Source organism: Hypanus sabinus, chromosome 10, assembly GCF_030144855.1.
Source record: "Hypanus sabinus isolate sHypSab1 chromosome 10, sHypSab1.hap1, whole genome shotgun sequence".
Lineage (NCBI taxonomy): Eukaryota > Metazoa > Chordata > Chondrichthyes > Myliobatiformes > Dasyatidae > Hypanus > Hypanus sabinus.
In genome coordinates, this window is record NC_082715.1 from 126,302,198 (window position 1) to 126,320,183 (window position 17,986).

At 43.7% G+C, this 17,986-nt stretch overlaps 1 protein-coding gene across 1 annotated transcript; it reads left to right on the top strand.

The window, feature by feature from the left end:
• Positions 1-793: 793 nt before the first annotated feature.
• LOC132401355 (myelin and lymphocyte protein-like) lies at positions 794-15,635 on the top strand. The gene is made up of 4 exons (XM_059983486.1): positions 794-880; positions 10,049-10,222; positions 12,006-12,143; positions 15,558-15,635. Exons 1-4 carry the CDS (start codon positions 794-796, stop codon positions 15,633-15,635), a joined length of 477 nt encoding a protein of 158 aa, XP_059839469.1.
• The last annotated feature ends 2,351 nt before the right edge of the window (positions 15,636-17,986 follow it).

Consider the following 17,986-nt stretch of genomic DNA (forward strand, 5'->3'; position numbering starts at 1 on the left):
TGGGCTTGTTGCAAAGAATGTTAAAAAGGAGACCTTCCTGAACTGCAAGAGGAACTGGGCCGGCACAACGGTTCTGGCCCGCAGTGCTGTCTGTTGGAGCTTGGCTGTTCTTCCTGCGACCACGTGGAATCTAGTTTTGTGAGGCAGCAATGTGTTTGATCTTTCGTGGACGCCATGAGGTGCAGGAGCAGAGTTACGCCATTCGGCCCGTCGTGCCTGCTCCACAAAGGCTTTGCAGTGATTGTGAATTGCTGGCCACCGCTCCTGTTGTTGTAGGAGCGAACTCTCCCGACCTCCCCGGAGAGACGAAGTGTTGCTTTGTGGCGTGTAGTCCTGATGGATTCCGGATCAAGGACTCTTTGGAAATCTTCTGCCGTTGCTTGCAGGGGGAGTGGAGTCGGTGCTTCTGCAGAACCAAAAGGCTTGCTTCCTTTCTGTGCCAGTGAGGATGAGAAGAGCAGAGGTTCGAATGCTCTGGAGGGTTGGAAGACGAGGGGACGGCAAGGAGAACCCCGTAACTGCTGAGCCCAATGGCAAGAAACTGTTGTCTGAGAGGTAAAGAAAAAACAGGTGAGAAAACACTCATCTCATGAACAATTAACCCATTCCTCCCCTCCTCCACTCTCACAAGTGAAGTTGGAGTGTAAAGAGTTAACTGGTGCATTTTCAGATGCCTCCTAATTGTGAGGCTGGACGTCACACAAATTGCACTATAAATTCAGTGACAAACCTAACCGTGCTGGCAATAGACAGTAAACTTCACATCAGCTTTTTGTGCACTGTGTTTAACACCATGTCATCTTCAGATCGATCTAGCCCCATCCCATCTGGGTGCAAGGTGTTTTTATCATTCCCAGATGCCCTGATGGTTGCTGAAATCGTAAGTAGCATTATTATATGATTACTGTACTTGTACTTGTCTTTGTTTGTTTTATATTTCATATTTGTGTGGGTATTCAGTGCACAGGTAATGAACACCTGGTATACATGAAACAGAGACCCTCCCCCCAATCAAGGAGATGGTTATCGAGTCCCACTTACTTGTATTTGGTTCCTACCCCTTGAAACATTGCCAATCTATGTACCTGTTTAAATCTGTTTCAAGCATCTACATCTTCTCTGGCAGCTCATTTCATATCTGACCATTCTTCTGTGAAAAAGTTTGCCCTTGGGACACTTCTAAGTCTTTCCCCTCTCAACTTCAATCTAAACCCTTTAGTTTTAGGCTTTCCTACCCTGGGGGAGAAAAGACTCTGCACGTTCACCTTAACTATGCCCTCATACTTTTATCCAGATCTGTCAGGTTACTCCTCTTACCCTCGAGGGAAAAGCTCCCAGCCTACCCATCCTCTCCTTATAACTCCAACACTCCAATCCTGTGAACCTCCTCTGCACACTTTACAGCTTCATGTAGCCTAATTGCGCACAATATTGCAAGTGCAGTCTCACCAACAACCTGTTGTGTCAGTCTTCTCTGTGGAAGACACGAGCAGTACACCAGGAATTTGAGAGCGATAAGGGGCAGACATGAGGAGAGTCACTGTTACCAAGAGGAAGGTGCTTGGGAAGTTGACAGATTCTTTAACAAAGTAACAGGCAGGATAGACAAGAGAGAGTCATTGTACGTTGGGTACTTGGATTTTTAGAAGGCATTTTACAAGGTGCCACACATGAGGCTGCTAAATAAGATATATCACAGGAGAGATGCTCGCATGGATGAAAGATTGGCTGACAGGCAGGTGGCAAAGAGTGGGAATAAAGATGGACTTTTCTTGCTGGCTGCCAGTGACTGGTGGTCTTTCGCATGAGTCGGAGGTGGGACCTCTTCTTTTCTCATTATCTGTCAATAATTTGGAAGATGGAATACAGTAGCCAAGTTTTTGGAAGATGCCAAGATAAGTGGTGGGGCAGTAGAGTTGAGGAAGCGGAGAGTCTGCAGGAGCACGTAAACTGATTAGGAAAATGGGCAAAGAAGTGGCAGATTGAATACAGCGTAGGGGAGTGTATGGTCATGAACTTTGGTAGAAGGAATAAAGGTGTAGACTACTTTCTAAACAAGGAGCAAATTCAGAAAGCAGAAGTGCAAAGGGACTTGGGAGTCCTCGTGCATGATTCCCTAAAGGCTGAGTTGGTGTAAGGAAGTCAAATGCAATGTCCACACTTGTTTTGAGAGGATTAGAATATAAAAGCAAGGATGTAATGCTGTGGCTTTGTAAGATATTGGTCAGACTGCACTTGGGTATTGTGAACAGTTTAGTGCCCCTTATCTGAGAAAAGATGTGGTGACCTTGTGAATGAAAGGGTTAATGTACAAGGCATGTTTGAAGGCTCTGGGCCTGTACTCGCTGGAGTTTGGAAGAATGAAGATCTCATTGAAACCTATCAAATATTGAAAGGTGTAGACAGAGTGGCCGTGAAGAGGATGTTTCCTATAGTGTGGAGTCCAGGGCCTCAGAGGGCACAGCCTCAGGATATGAGGATATCCCTGAAGTGTGGTGACGAGTTGGAATTCCTTTAGCCAGAAGGTGCTGCGTCCGTAGAAATCATTGCTACAGACAACTGTGGAGGTCGAGTCATTGGGCATGTTTAAACCGGAGGTTGTTAAGTTCTTCATTAGTAAGGGCATCACAAGTCATGGGCAGAAGACAGGCGAATGAGGTTGAGAGGGAAAATGGATCAGCGGAGCAAACTCAATGGACCAAATGATCTAATTCTGCTCCTATGTCTTATGGTTCTATATCGTTGCAATGTGATGTCCAACACCTGAACTCAGTGTCCTGAGTGATGATTGCATGTGTGCTAAAGGCCTTCTGCACCCCTATATCTACCTCTGCCTCATTATTTTCAGTGAACTATATACCTAGGTCTCTCACCTCTACAAAGCTCTCCAGGGCCCTGCCGTTTACTGCATATGTCCGTTCAACTGGGCAAAATGAAATACTGTGATCTTGCCTGAATTACATTCCAGAGGAAGGGCAAAGAGGCATCTAGAGAAAAGGACAGCTAAACATGAGGAGAGTGGAGGAGCCTGAAGGAAAGTAAGCATCAAAAAGGAGGTGGGAAGCAGAGGCTGCCGGAAGAGGAAGGGGGAGGGAGCCAGATAGAAAGAGAAGCTTGAGGTGGATATTTTTTGGAGGGGAGGAAGCGAGAAGCAGTAAAGAAGGGGGAAAGAAGGTGGAGCGGCGGGAAAGCAATCTCAGTTATTTCAGTGATGAGGAATGGGTGGGGCAACGTGACTGAATGAAATGCACGTACTGCATGATAACTAGAAGCCAAAGGTCGCCACACAGTTAGAGAAGTGACATTAAGATTGCGCTGGTGAATCATGGCCATGTGTTGTGGGCAGCTTGCAAATCTTCTGAACACACTTCTGAACTTCTCTCACTGCAATCTGCAGCTTGTAATTGCCCTTTAAGTAAAGTAATTTTGAACCATCTTAATGACCTAGGGATTTCACATTCATCTGAAGGACTCCTTGGACTTAGTTCTCAAGCATGCAGGGACGCCACCTTTAATTGCAAAAATGTGTATTATCACGGCCAAGAGAAAGGGAGGAGGAGAGACCTCCAGCCCAGGCTAGTGCTGGGGTATGAAATATTCTTTACCCAGCATCTTGTCAACAAATATACGGTCCCTGGTAAAAAAAAGACTGAAGATCTAAGGGCAAGGTTGTTGTACCAGAGGGAAATGAGGAATTGCTGCATTTTATGTTTCAAGAGGCCATAAGGTATAGGAGCAGAATTAGGCCATTTGGCCCATCAGGACTGCTCTGCCATTTCATCATGGCTGATCCAAATTTCCTCTCAGCCCCAGTCTCCTGCCTTCTTCTCGTATCCTATCAAGCCCTGACCAATCAAGAATCTGTCAGCCTCTGCCTTAAAGCATCTGTATGTTCATCAGCAGGATGGCTGAGGGTGGGTGGGGAGTGGTGAGATAGATGGAATATTCATGTGTATATTCATCAGCAGAATGGCTGAAGGTGGGTGGGGAGTGGTGAGATAGATGGAATATTCATGTGTATATTCATCAGCAGAATGGCTGAGGGTGGGTAGGGAGTGGTGAGATAGATGGAATATTTATGATAACATGGAGATCAATATTGTCCAGTTAGCAATTGCTTTTGGTTCTGCCCAGTTCAAAGTTAAAAGATCGAGGTAAGTTTATTATCAAATTGCATTTACGTCATAATGTACAGTACAACCCGGAGATTTGTTTTCTTGTGGGCATACAGAGTAAATCCAAGAAACACAATAGGACAGAGAAATAACCAATGTGTAAAGGGCACAAACTGTGCAAATACAAAGGAAAAAATAAATAATAATAATAAATAAATAAACAAACAATAAATATCAAGAGCATGAGATGAAGAGTCCTTGAAAATGAGTCCATAGCTTGTGAAAACATCTCAGTGATGATGCAAGTGAAGTTATCCTCTCTCCTTCAAGAGCTGATGGTTGAGGGCGAGTAACTTGGTGGTGTGAGTCCTGAGGCTCCTGGACCTTCTTTCTGATGGCAGCAGCGAGAAGAGAGCGTGGCCTGGGTGGTGGGGTCCTTGATGATGGGTTCTGCTTTCCTGTGACAGTGCTACTTGTAGATGTTTCCAATGGTGGAGAAAGCTTTGCCCTTGATAGACAAGGCTGTATCCACTACTTTATGTAGGTTTTTCCATTCGAGGACATTTTTGTTTCCATACGAGGCTGTGATGTAACCAGTCAATATACTTTCTACTGCACATCTATACAAGTTAGTCAAAGTTTTAGAATCATAGACTGGCTCATTCTTCTCCAGTTTCCTCCTCCTGAGGTAAATAATCTTTCCCCTGGTCTCACTGACATTGACTGAGAGGTTGCTGTGGCAACATTCAGCCAGATTTTCAATCTCCCTCCTATATGCTTTTTAGTCACCACCTTTGACTTGTCCAACAACAGTGGTGTTGCCAGCAAACTTAAAAACAGGATTGGAGTGGGAGCCTCACAGTCACAAGTGTAAAGTGAGTAGAGTAGGGGGCTAGGCACACAGCCTTGTGGTGCACTTGTGCTGATGGAGTTTATAGAGGAGACATTGTTGCTAATCTGAACTGACTGGGGTCTGCAAGTGTGGAAATTGAGGATCCAATTGCAAAAGGACTTACTGAGGCCAAGGTCTTGAAGCTTATTGCTAGTTTTGATAGGATGATAGTATTGAATGCCGAGCTGAGTCAATAAAGAGCATCCTGATGTTTGTATCTTTGCTGTCCAGATGTTCCAGGATTGAGTGAAGAGTCAACAAAATGAATCTGCTGTAGACCTTCTGTGACGGTAGGCAAATTAGAGTGGATCCTTGTTGCCTCTCAGGCAGGAGTTGATATGTTCGGTCACCAAACTTACGAAGCACTTCATCACAGCAGATGTAAGTGCCACTGGATGAATTAGAGTTAGAAGAATGAAACGTATCAAAGGGGAACACAACAATTGTTTGGATTGTGAAACATACTGGAAATGCCCAACAGAGCAGGCTTTATGTGTACAGAGAGAAATCAATGAGCTAATGTTACAGATGGATGAAATTTAAATCTGAGCCAGCAGTTTCATCACAAACAGAAAAGTCAGCTACCTGAAAATATCATTCACCATTGGAGCCTAAGGCCTAGATGGAAGATTAGGTGCTGTTCCTTAAACTTACATTACAATTGTCTAAGAGCCCAAACAAAGGAAATTGAAAATTGGAGATGAACAAGGATGTAATTGGAAGCTGAGGGCTACCCTTCTGGACTGAATGGTGATTCTTTGCAAACGGGTCATCTTTGGTTTCTCTAGTGATAGTGAGCACCAGATGCAATACAATAGGAAGAAGTGAACTGCTGCTTCACCTAGAAGGACTCTGTAGGCAATTGGTACTAGGAAGAGATGAAATACAAGGCCAGGAGTTGCATGTGTGCAGTGATAAGGTGTACAGCTGTTGGAGTTGGCGAACAATGTGTCTGATGGTAAGAGTTGTTTGAGTTCAGTGGGACAGATGGTGAGGATAAGAAACAAATGCAATCCTTATTCTGACTGGAAGGAGAGGAGATAAGAGGTAGAAATAGAGAACTCTGAGAACTCTGTCACCTAATAGAGTCATAGAGTCATACAGAGCAGGAACGGGTCCTTAGAAGCAACTCATCAATGCCTATCAAACTGCTCATCATAGTTAATTCCATTTCCTAGCTTTGGGCCCACAATCTCTTAAACCTTTCCTCTCCAAGTTGCTGTCCAAGTACCTTTATAAAGTGTCAATATTCTCTCCTCCAAGAGGACCACAACCTTGTCGTAAGGTTTGAAGGCTTGTGTGCTTGAAAGTTCCAGAAAGCTATGTTGGCTGGAATCAGGGCTTTATACCTTGGCTCTTGGTAGGGTGACCCATGCCAAACAGGTCAAAGGGTAGAGGCCAGACTAAGAGTGGTCCACTGGTCCTCCAGGTTCAGAGGATCAGCACTGGGCTGACAACCCTGACTGGTCAACCATAACGGTTATGAAAACAGCAATAAAGAATTGTCAAACATCTGAGAGTGGCAGTATTCCTGAGTTTCCACCAGGCACTTAAATGACAGATAGCAGTGAAAACTGAGCTACTGACATGATGAAGGAGCACTGAACACTGCCAGAGATGGAGAATTTCATTGCTGTCCGAAACGCCCACAGTGTAATGGGCAGTAGCAAGTCACTTCCTCTGGCAACTCATTCCATATGTGGATCACCATCTCTGCAAAGATAGTTGCCTCTCAGTTTCCTCATTACACTCAAAGCAACTGTTAGAGAAGGTACAGGCAATCATAGCAGATATATCAGAGATGGAGAAACAGTGAGAAGGGAATGGAGTCCTTCTCGGGAACAGGTTGAGGTGTGGCATAGTGGGGATAGCAATCAGTCCATGGATTTGTAATAATTAGCTGTTGCCAACCTTCACCCTGAGGTGGAAACAGGAAGATATTCTGAAGGAACTGCCCATTCCACAACACTCTTGCTTGCTCTACCATTTATATCAACCATTACCATTCTCAGGCAATCTTCTTGCCATCCAGAGACCCAAAGTGTTCTTCCATCCAAAGCAGTAACTCCGTGCACTTAACATAGAAAATAGGACAGGAGGGCATTCAGCCCTTCCAGCTTGCTTTCTCATTCAATTTCATCATGGCTGATCCTCTATCTCAATACAACAGCTCCATCTCCTTCCCTTGGCTATTGTGTTTCGAAATGCATCTTTCAACTTCTTCAATATATTCGGTGCATGCACTCTACATCCCTCTGTGGCAGAAAATCTCACATGACCATTATCTCTTGAATTCTCCTAATGCCCATCTTCGATTTCTTGTCCAAAAACTAAGCTCCACTATTCTAGAGCTCCTGCACCTAATAACGTGGCCATGAGTGTATGTTCATGGTCTTCTGCTGCTGTAACCCATCCATTTCAAGGTTCAACGTGTTGTGTGTTTAGAGATGCTCTTCTGCACAAGACTGATGTAATGTGTGGTTATTTGAGTAATTGTTGTCTTCCTGTCAACTGGAATTAGTCTCACCATTCTCCCCTAACCACTCTCATTAACAAGACGGTTTTGCCTACAGAACTGCACTCACTGGATGCTTTTTGTTTTTCCTATAGTAAACTCTAGAGACTGTTGTGCATGAAATTCCCAGGAGATCAGCAGTTTTTGAGATACTCAAAACACCCCATCTGGCACCAACAATCATTACATGGTCAACTTCTCCGAGATCAGATTTCTTCCCTGTTCTGATGTGTTGTCTGAATAACACCTGAACCTCTTGACCATGTCTGCATGCTTTTATGCATTGAATTGCCACCACATGATTGTTTAATTATATATTTTCATTAACAATCTGGTGTAAATAAAATGGCCACTGAGTGTAAGTTTCAATTAGATCATATCTATTCTTCGAAACTTGAATGAATGCTACCCTGACTAACTTAATCTCATCTCATGTGTCAGCCTTTATATTGCATGTGGTGCTTATAATCTGATAATCTACATTGAAGAAAGCTAGTTGGCTGACCACTACCTCCACTCAGCCTATAGTGGGCTAATGAGCTAATGTTAACTGTGCTTTAATTCCCCATAATCACCCCCATTCTGACCACTCTTTCTTTGGCCTCTTAAAATGTTCCCACAAAGCACTAGAGTGGCAGAAAGCCATTGCTGCTGTTTCAGCCATTCAGCACCGCTTCAGCGACCTGGGTTCTAGTCTGATCTCCACCACTGTTTTTGTGGAGTTTGCAGGTTCTCCCTGTGACCATGTGGGCTTCCTCCAGATACTCTGGTTACCCTCTACAGCTCATAGACTTGCATCTTGGTTGGTGAACTGATCACTGTCAATTGCCCCTGGTGTTAAAGTCATAGAGTTGGCCCTTCAGCCCAACTCATCCAGGCTGACCGAAATGCTTACCTACACTAGTTCCATTTATCATATTTGATTCATGTCCCTCTAAAGTTTCCTATCTGTTTAAACATCATTATTTTTCCTTTTTCAGACCACCTGCTGTAGGAAGAAGTTGCCCCTCACGTCCCTTTTAATTTTTTTCCCTGCATGGTGAATCTGGGTGGACTGGATAGGAACGTGGGAGAATAAAAAGTAGGGTTTAGTGTGAGTGGATGCTTGATGTTGGCAGGGTCCACGTTGTGAACTTGAATGAATCACTGCTTACTGCTTCACTCTATCCCTAGGGAACCTGCACAATCACTGGAATATCGTGGAGGCACCAAAGATTGTACGAGGGGTGATTGATAAGTTTGTGGCCTAAGATAGACGGAGATGAGTTATACAGCTCTCGTTACATGCACATGCAGTTCAACTCTTTGAGTGATTATGCAGGAAGTTTGGTTAATAACTCAACAGTTAATAACTCATCAGGGGTGATTGATAAGTTCATGGCCTAAGGTAGAAGTAGGTGAGTTATTAACCAATCTTCCTACATAATCACTCAAAGAGTTGAACTGCATGTGCATGTAACGAGAGCTGTATAACTCATCTCCTTCTACCTTAGGCCATGAACTTATCAATCACCCCTGCTGTGAACACTTTCTGGAGGTCCAAGACTCGTATGCTCCACGACCGCTGGACTAAGTGTGTAAATGTAGGAGGGGGCTATGTTGAAAAATAAATGTGCTAGGTTTTCTAAAATCGACTCCTTCTACCTTAGCTTATCAGTCACTCCAAGCTTACCAAGCTTATCAGTCACTCCTCATACATACTGGAGTCCAGAGCAACAAATAATCTGCTGGAGGAATTCCTTGGCTTGAGGAACATCTATCTTCGGGAAGCATTGTTGTTTTGGGACTTGATACACAGTTTTGGTCTGAAATGTCAACAGTCCCTTCCCTCCCCAGCGATGCTGCTTGACCTGCTGAGTTCCTCCACCACATTTCTTGCTGCACTGGAATATCATTTGTTCATTACGTTCTGTGTCATGATGTGGCCATCTAATTCTTTCCATGACCATGATAGTCCTTGGCAATTTTTTCTACAGAAGTAGCTTGCCATTGCTTTCTTCTGGGCAGTATCTTCAGAAGATGGGTGACCTCAGCCATTATTGATACTCTTCACAGATTGTCTGTCTAGTGGCATCCACCACCTGCTCCCATGGCTTCACATGCTCCTGATTTGGTAGATATATCTTTACCAAAGGATGTATAAGACTCTTTTTCTCTCTGCTAACTTGCAGGTCACCCCTTGTATGGGGGATAGACAGGTGATACATCTTGCACAAGGGTGACCTGCAGGCGAGTGGAGGGAAGGAGTGCCTGAGACCTCCTTTGGTAGAGATGTATTTCCACCCTGCCGGTCCAAATGGAATACCGTTTCTGTTAATAAGCTTTGAACCTATTCTTTCAACTGCAGGCACCTGCTTTGGAAAATGTGAGCCCTGAACTACTCCAGCCCTTGAGGGGATGAATTGCCTTCCATGACCCCACTGTTAATACTGAGTCTCAACCCTTGATAATAACTGAGGTTATGTGTGTGCTACTCTGGACAGAAGTTCCACATCTAAATGTTTTGATTTGTTTTTAACTTTATAGGTTTTTGGTAGTCTGGTTTGGATCCTTGTGGCTTCTACCGATCTTCTATCCATATTTCAGGAGTACCAAGGCTGGTTAATGTTTGTATCGGTCACCTGTCACATTGTGACCACATTGTTGCTGATAATTTACATGTGTGGAGCTCAGAACCATTCGTCAGTGTGGATTACGTTGGTATGTTTTATGCATTCTACATCACACAGAAAAAATCTTGCTCAAATTTTATTTCCATAATCTGGAGAGATAAATAAAGAACAATGCTAAACTTGCTGGATGTAGTTTTATACGACAGCAAAGGACCTGCGTTACTGCAAAGTGGTTGATTTTAACTCCCAAGCTGTTTCCCTAAGGGAACAGAAACCTGGTTCAAAATCTCCCACAACCTGGGAGCGCTACCAGTGGCTGGAACTGATTGAAGGCTTGGCTGTCCTCTGTGGAGATGACAAGATCTTATTTTTGATCCCATTTAGCTGTGGACCATCTTAGCTAACGAGGAGAAGAACAGAGAGAACAAAGGTCTATGTAGTGTATATAGATTTCTGTAAGGCAATTGATAAGGTTCCCCTTGCAAGGCTCCTTCAGAAAGTAAGAAGGCATGGGATCCAGAATAGGCTTGTCCACAGATGGTAAAGGTGGTTGTAGATGGTTCATATTCTATATGGAGTTCGATGACCAGCTGTGTTTTGCAGGGATCCATTCTGGGACCCCTCCTCTTTGTGACTATTATAAATGACCTGGGTGAGGAAGTAGAAGGGTGGGTTAGTAAGTTTGCTGATGACACAAAGGTTGTGGGTGTTGTGGATAGTCTGGAGAGTTGTCAGAGGTTACAGCGGGACATCGATAGGATGCAGAACTAGGCTGAGAAGTGGCAGATGGACTTCAACCCAGGTAAGTGTGAAGTGGTTCATTTTGATAGGTCATATTTGGAGACAGAATATAATATTAATGGTAAAACTCTTGGCAGTGTGGAGGTTCAGAGGGATTTTAGAGTCTGAGTCCAAAGGACACTCAAAGCTGCTGCGCAGGTTGACAGTGTTGTTAAGAAGGCCTATGGTGTGCTGACATTCGTCAACCATGGGATTGAATTCAAGAGCCGTGAGGTAATGTTACAGCTATATAAGACCTTGGTCAGACCCCACTTGGAGTATTGTTTTCACCCCACTATAGGAAGGATGTGGATACTATAGACAGTGCAGCGGAGATTTACAAGAGTGTTGCCCGGATTGGAGGGCCTACCTTATGAAAATAGGTTGAGTGAACTTGGCCTTTTCTCCTTAGAGCGATGGAGGATGAGGGCATTGATTGTGTGGATAGCCAGAGGCATTTTTCCGGGGTTGAAATAGCTAACATAAGGGGGCATAGTTTTAAGGTGTTTGAAAATAGGTACCGAGGGAATGTCAGGGGTAAGTTTTTCATGCAGGGAATCGTGGGGGCTTGGATTGCACTGCCAGCAGCGGTGGTGGAAGTGGAGACAATAGGGTCTTTTAAGAGACTCTTTGATAGGTACATGGAGATTAGATAAATAGAGGGTCATGTGCTAGTTAAATTCTAGACAGTTTCTAGAGTAGGTTACATGGTCGGCACAACATTGTGGGCAGAAGGGCCATAATGTGCTGTAGATTTCTATGTTCTGTGTTCTAGATTGGCAGCAGGAGATAAGTTACAAAAAGGATTAACAGAGTGAATGAAGACAATAAAAGCATTAGTGAACAACAGAAATTACCAAAGATCCACTATTGCTAGTTGATCAAATGGTTACTTCTAGTATTTTCTGTTTTATTTCAGATTCCCAGAAACTGTTATTTACTTTTTTCCTCAGTCTAAGGTTAAATATTGATCCCATTTCATAGAACTTTCTCAATGGACAGAACAAATACTATCTGAGGCTTTGAGGAAATTAATTGTGAAATTATTAGACTGATTAATTTCTAATTCTGTGTCACTTTTTATCTTTCAGGATGCTTTCTACCACTTTGCTGCAACTGCGCTTTACTTAAGTATTGCTGTCATGCAGGCTAGAGACACAAAAATATATTTCATTGGTTTTTCCCATCCTAGCACACTTGAGAAATATCAGCTCAACATTGCCGCCTCAGTAAGTAACTTTATATTTATTGAAATAATCTTACACGTGGAGCACCTACTCTGTATGGACAATCGGTATACTATTTAACAAATGGACATAGTTTTCTGGAATTTGGTGTTCATGTGTATCAAATGACCATTGGATGAGGTGGCTGTGTCCACTCAGGGGATCTGCAAACAAAAATCAGGAAATTTAGTTAGAATCCAAGGCAAAAAGTATATCAGGAGATTTTCAACCACATATATTAGCTAAATATTGTAGCCTGCTGAACCATTGCTGTGTGTACTGTGGGGGGAGAGTCAGAGCTTTGCAGTCGACTCTCTACATGAGCAGTGCTACGGTCGTCTAACTCTGTCAGCAAAGTGATTGAAGTGGGCTGAGGTGGGGGGGTCATGAGCACATTTGGAATACTGTGTTCAGTTTTGGTCGTCCTGCTGTGAGAAAGGTCTCATTAAGTTGGAAAGAGTGGAGAAGAGATTTACAAGAATGTTGCCAGGACTCAAGGGACTGAGTTACGAGAGAGGCTGAGCAGGCTGGGACTTAATTCACAGGGTGTAAGAGAATAAGGGGTCATCTTACAGGGGTGTATAAAATTACGAAGGACACAGATAGAGTAAATACACAATCTTTTCTCCATGGTTGGGGAATTAAGAACCAAAAGACACAGGGTGAGGGTGAGAATAGGAACCTGAAGGGCAACTTCTTCACCCTGCAGGTGATTGACGCTCAACAATGATAGTTCATTCAATACACTGTTTACTTTGAATTGGTTAGCACCTGCAGCAAATAACAGGGGAACATGGGGGCAGAAGAACACATTCAACCCAATGGATCAGTTCCACCTAATTAGTTAGAGCACAGTAGAACTTTTGGAGGGACAGATCCAACAGAGGAGTGCTACAGAGCAGATAAAGGAATGTTGCATGAATAACTTTAATGCTTGCCTTACTGATACTAGTATGTAGAAATGATAAATCTTTGGGAAATGATATCTGTTAAGTAACTGAACTACTTTTTGAACGTTTCACATCAGGATCATGTACTTTGTTGTTTATATTCTTGCTCCCTCTTCTGAAAGTATCTTTTCCAGGCTACAGATCAATAGGTAACTACTGTCTCATATACCCATCGATGTGTGGATCACATATAGAATAGGACTTTATAGTCATTGCTCAAGGCAACAAGATTGTAATGCTACTCCAGTCTATGCAAAGCAGATATCTACAATGCATGTGGTATGGCTTAATTTAGAAAAAATTGCTTATTTACATGTAGCAAGTGACTTTGATATTTCCTAACACTTAGTGGCCATTGGCAAGCTGGGGTGTCACATTATTCATCTGCACAACAGCCCCCCAGGAAGAAGCTGCCTTTCAGTCTTACTGTCTTGTCTAAACTCTTTCTGTATCTCTTCCCAGATGGTAAGAGATCGAACAGACAGTGTCCGGGATGGGATGGGTCTTTAGTGATGTTACAAGCTCACCGTAGGCATCGAGAGTTGTAGATGGTCTCCAGGTCTGGTAGTTGAGTCCCAGCGATGAGCTGAGACATCCTAGTCACCCACTGGAGTGCTTTGTGATCTGTCTTGCTGCAACTCGTACCGCACTGTCATTCCGTATGTCAATATCCTCTCTATCGCACATCAATAAGAGCCGGTCAGCCATTTATTAGCTCTCCTTCAGCTCCTCAGGTATTACAGTTGCTGTTGTGTCTTCCCTGCTATCAAGGTTGTGTTGACGGACCAAGAGAGCTCCTCGGTGACGATTTAGTGTTATCATCCATCCAGTTTAGAAAAAGTGTAAGAGTTGGAGTCTTTCTACCATGGTGGGAAAGTCAGGTACTAGAGAGTGGACCTCCAAGAGGACCTCAACTTATTGTGGCCTGGAGGCTTGCGTGCCTCAGTGTCCTGGACAGCTATGCTGGCTGGAGTCAGGGCTTTATGCTTTGGTTCTTGATATGGCCACTCATGCCAAACAGGTCAAAAGATGGAGGGCAGAGAATAGTGGTCTACCAGCCCTCCAGGGTTGGGGGTTCAGCTCAAGGCTAACCACCCTGAATGGTAAAACAGAACTATTATGGAAACTGCATTGAAGAATCCATCTACATCCGAGTGGCCAAAAAACAGGCAGATGTAGAACCTTCATTGCTGCCCAATATTGTTCTGAGCAGTAGGTAAGTAAGAGGGTAGAGGTTTAAAGTGAGAGACAGAGAGTCTGAAGTAGCTGGATGAGGCAAGTCGTTTCACACTGAGCATGAGAAGGTGTCTGGAATGTGTTGTGGTGTAGAGCAGATACTTAATTTATATTTATTTATCTATTTTTCTATTATTTAGCGATACAGTGTGGAGTAGGTTCTTCCAGCCCTTTGAATAATCCCCCAAAAACTTGATTAACCTTAGCCTAATCACGGGACAATTTACAATGACCAATTAACCTACTAACCTGTACGTCTTTGGACTGTGGGAAGAACCTGGAACACCCAGGGGAAACCCACGCATTCCATGGGGAGAACGTACAATCCCCTTACGGAATGGTGCTGGGATAGAACTCCAAACTCCAGAACGCCCCGAGCTGTAATAGCATCGTGCTAACCGCCCTGCTGCCGCGTACAGGAATGTTTAAGAGACATTTGGACAGGCAGTGGAAGGAGAGCGCTCGACCACGTGCAGGCAGATGGGATTAGGTTAAATTGGCATCTTGGTTTGCACAGTCATCATGGGATGAAGAACCCATTCCTGCGCCTTCTTGTAGAGAATTCTCTACTCAATAACTGATGGAGAAATTCTGTTCCTGCCTTCCTTGTCCAGTTTTATATTAACAGATCTGGTCAGGAAGGCGTTGGTGGTATTCATGCTGATTGCATTATAGGTGAGCCCACTCTGGCCTCTGACCTCTGTGCCTGCATTGAAAGGTTACCAGATAGCAATGAGTGGAAGTTGAAGTTTTGGTTTGGATAATCTCTCCTTGCTTCAGCTGAAATGGTGCTTTCAGAAGAGGGCTGAAAGTTTGCACTCTTGAGGCTTGGCTCCCGCCTGGCCACAAATGCCGATCTCTTCTGGGTTCTCCTGTGTTGGTAGATATTTCATGAAATTTTCTGAGAACATAATTTGGTCTGCATACATTTTTGGAGTGACACTGGATAAATATTTTCATTAACATATTATATTCTGACAAAACGCTTGTGTGTCTGAACTGAAATATGCTTTTTGATTATGTGTCTTACACCCTGTGTTTTCACACATTTTTTTCTGTTGCTGTTTTCATGGTTTATTTTTACGTACTTTGGGGAATGATGTGGGGGGGTTGGATGTTTTTTTCCATGGTTCTTCTTTGTTTCAAGGCTGTCTGTGGGAAGATGAATCTCAGGGTTGTATACTGAAGACATACTTTGATAATAAATGTCCTTTGAATCCTGTTGTTTCAGGTGTTTGCATTCATAGCCACCTTACTTTACGCAGTGCACGCGATCGGCTCGATGGTGAGATGGAAGCGATCGTCCTGAACAAGACAGCAACAACTGTCAATGACTTATTGAAATAAAATTGTCCTCTTCCCAAAATTGATGGTAATCCCCTTCACATTGATTTGCATCCTTTGTTAATCAGCCATAATTACATTGAAAAATACCCAATTTGTTAACCAGCCATAATTACATTGAAAAATACCCAATTTGTTAACCAGTAGAACAAAATGTAAATAATGCACAATTAATGTGTAAATGGTATGAATACTGTAGGTTTCATGTCCCATGGACAGCTCATAGCACATTTAAAAGAAGTATCTTAATAAAGCCTGGAAGAAAAGCAAGAGATCGTACGAGCCATTTTAAAGTTGTTGCAATTATTTCTAAAATTTTTGCATGAATGAGCTATTTGAGAATATGAAAAATTAACAGTTTAGCTACGGCGACTGGAAGGGTGAACTGATAAACTTGATCAATTTTCCAGCCAGAGTTGGTACTTAGAAAAAGAACCTGAACTTCAGTCGGGGAAGGCCACCTGAACACGGGGCAACCTGGACAACCCTTTCAATCTATCACATTTCAGAGATGCCCGAGTGCCAGGGTCAGAGACATTTCGTATGGGGGCCACAACATTCTAAAGGTGGACAGTGAGCAGCCAGAGGTCTTGGCAATGACATAGGTAGGAAAAGTGACGAGGTCCTGAAGAGAGAATTTAAGGAGCTAGGTAGAAAGCTGAAAAGCAGGACCCCCGGGGTAGCAATCTCCGGATTGCTGCCTGTACCACCTGCCATTGAGGGTAAGAATCAGATGGTTTGGCAGATGAATGTATGGCTGAGAAGATGGTGCAGCGGGTAGGGTTTCAGATATCTGGATCATTGGGATGAGTCAGGGTAACCTATGACTCGTACAAAAGGGATGGGTTACACCTGAACCTGAGGGGGGCCAATATACTTGCAAGTAGGTTTGCTAAAGCTTTTGGGGAGGGTTTAAACTAGTTTGGCAGAGAGTTGAGAACCAGAGTGAGAGGGCTGAGGACAGGGCTGTTGGCTTACAAGAAAGGACAGTGTGTAGTGAGACTGTCAGGAAGGATAGGCCTATGATAGGGCAAAATTGCAATCAATGGGATGAGTTGTAGCGTAAAAAGGAGACAATAAATTAAAAGGGTGATGGATACAGGACTAAATGTATTATATTTGAATGCACACAGTATAGGTTGATGATTTTTTTTAGTGCAGCTAGAGATTGGCAGGTATGACATTGTTGGCATCACTGTGTTGTTGGAAGTTTCAATACGCATGTAGATTGGGAAAATCAGGTTGGTGGGAAAATCAGGTTGGAGCTGATTTTGGATCTCAAGAAAGAGAATTTGTAGAATGCCTAAAAGATGGCTTTTAGAACAGGCTGTGACTGAGACCACTGGGGATCAGCTTTTCTGGATTGGGCGTTGTTAATGAACTAGATTTGACTTGGGAGCTTAAGGTAAAGGAACTCTTAGGAGTCAGAGAATAATAGAATAGAATTTACCGTGCAATCTGACAGGGAGAAGCTAAAGTCAGATGTTTCAGTATTACAGTGGAGTAAAGGGGATTACAGAGGCATGAGAGAAGAGCCAACCAAAGTTGTTTGGAAGGGGACAGTGGCAGGGATGACAGCTGGGCAGCAATGGCTGGAGTTTCTGAGCGCAGTTTGGAAGGTGCAGGAGAGATACAACCAAAAAGATGAAGCAGTATTATAAGCATGAGAAAGTCTGCAGATGCTGAAACTCCAAAGTGACACACACAAAATGCTAGGGGAACTCAAAAGGTCAGGCAGCATATCTGTATATGCAAGTGAATAAACAGTCAATGTTTCGAGCCGAGATCCTTCTTCAGGACTGAAGTGGAAGGGGGAAGATGTCAGAATAAAAAGGTGGAGGGAGGGGGAGAAAGTTAGATAGAAGGTAACAGGTGAAGCCAAATGGGTGAGAAAGGTAAAGGGCTGGAGAAGAAGAAAGCTGATGGGAGAGGAAAGTGGACCACGGGAGAAAGGGAAAGAAGAGGGGACTCAGGGGAAGTGATAGGCAGACGAGAAGAGGTAAAAGGCCAGGGTGGGGAAGAAGAAAGGATGGGAGGGGGAGGGAAAAATTGTCAGAAGGAGAAATCAAGATTCACAAGAAGAGGCCATGGACTGACGTGTTTGAATAGGACTGGGAGTCAGAATTGAAATATTTAATCACTGGGAAGTCCTACTTTTGACAGGTAGAGCAGAGGCGCTTGATGAAGCATCCCCCAATTTACAATGGGTCTCGCCAATGTAGAGGAGGCCGCATTGGGAGCACCAGACACAATAGGCGATCCCAGCAGATTTGCAGGTGAGGTGTTGCCTCACCCGGAAGGAATGTTTGGAGCCCT

What these genes read in the sequence shown, in the direction of transcription:
- LOC132401355 (XM_059983486.1), top strand. Translation starts at nt 794, where the DNA reads ATGTCATCTTCAGATCGATCTAGCCCCATCCCATCTGGGTGCAAGGTG. An exon ending in CCCTGATGGTTGCTGAAATC is followed by an intron (nt 881 to 10,048) that starts GTAAGTAGCATT and finishes TTAACTTTATAG; the next exon opens with GTTTTTGGTAGTCTGGTTTG. An exon ending in CGTCAGTGTGGATTACGTTG is followed by an intron (nt 10,223 to 12,005) that starts GTATGTTTTATG and finishes TTTATCTTTCAG; the next exon opens with GATGCTTTCTACCACTTTGC.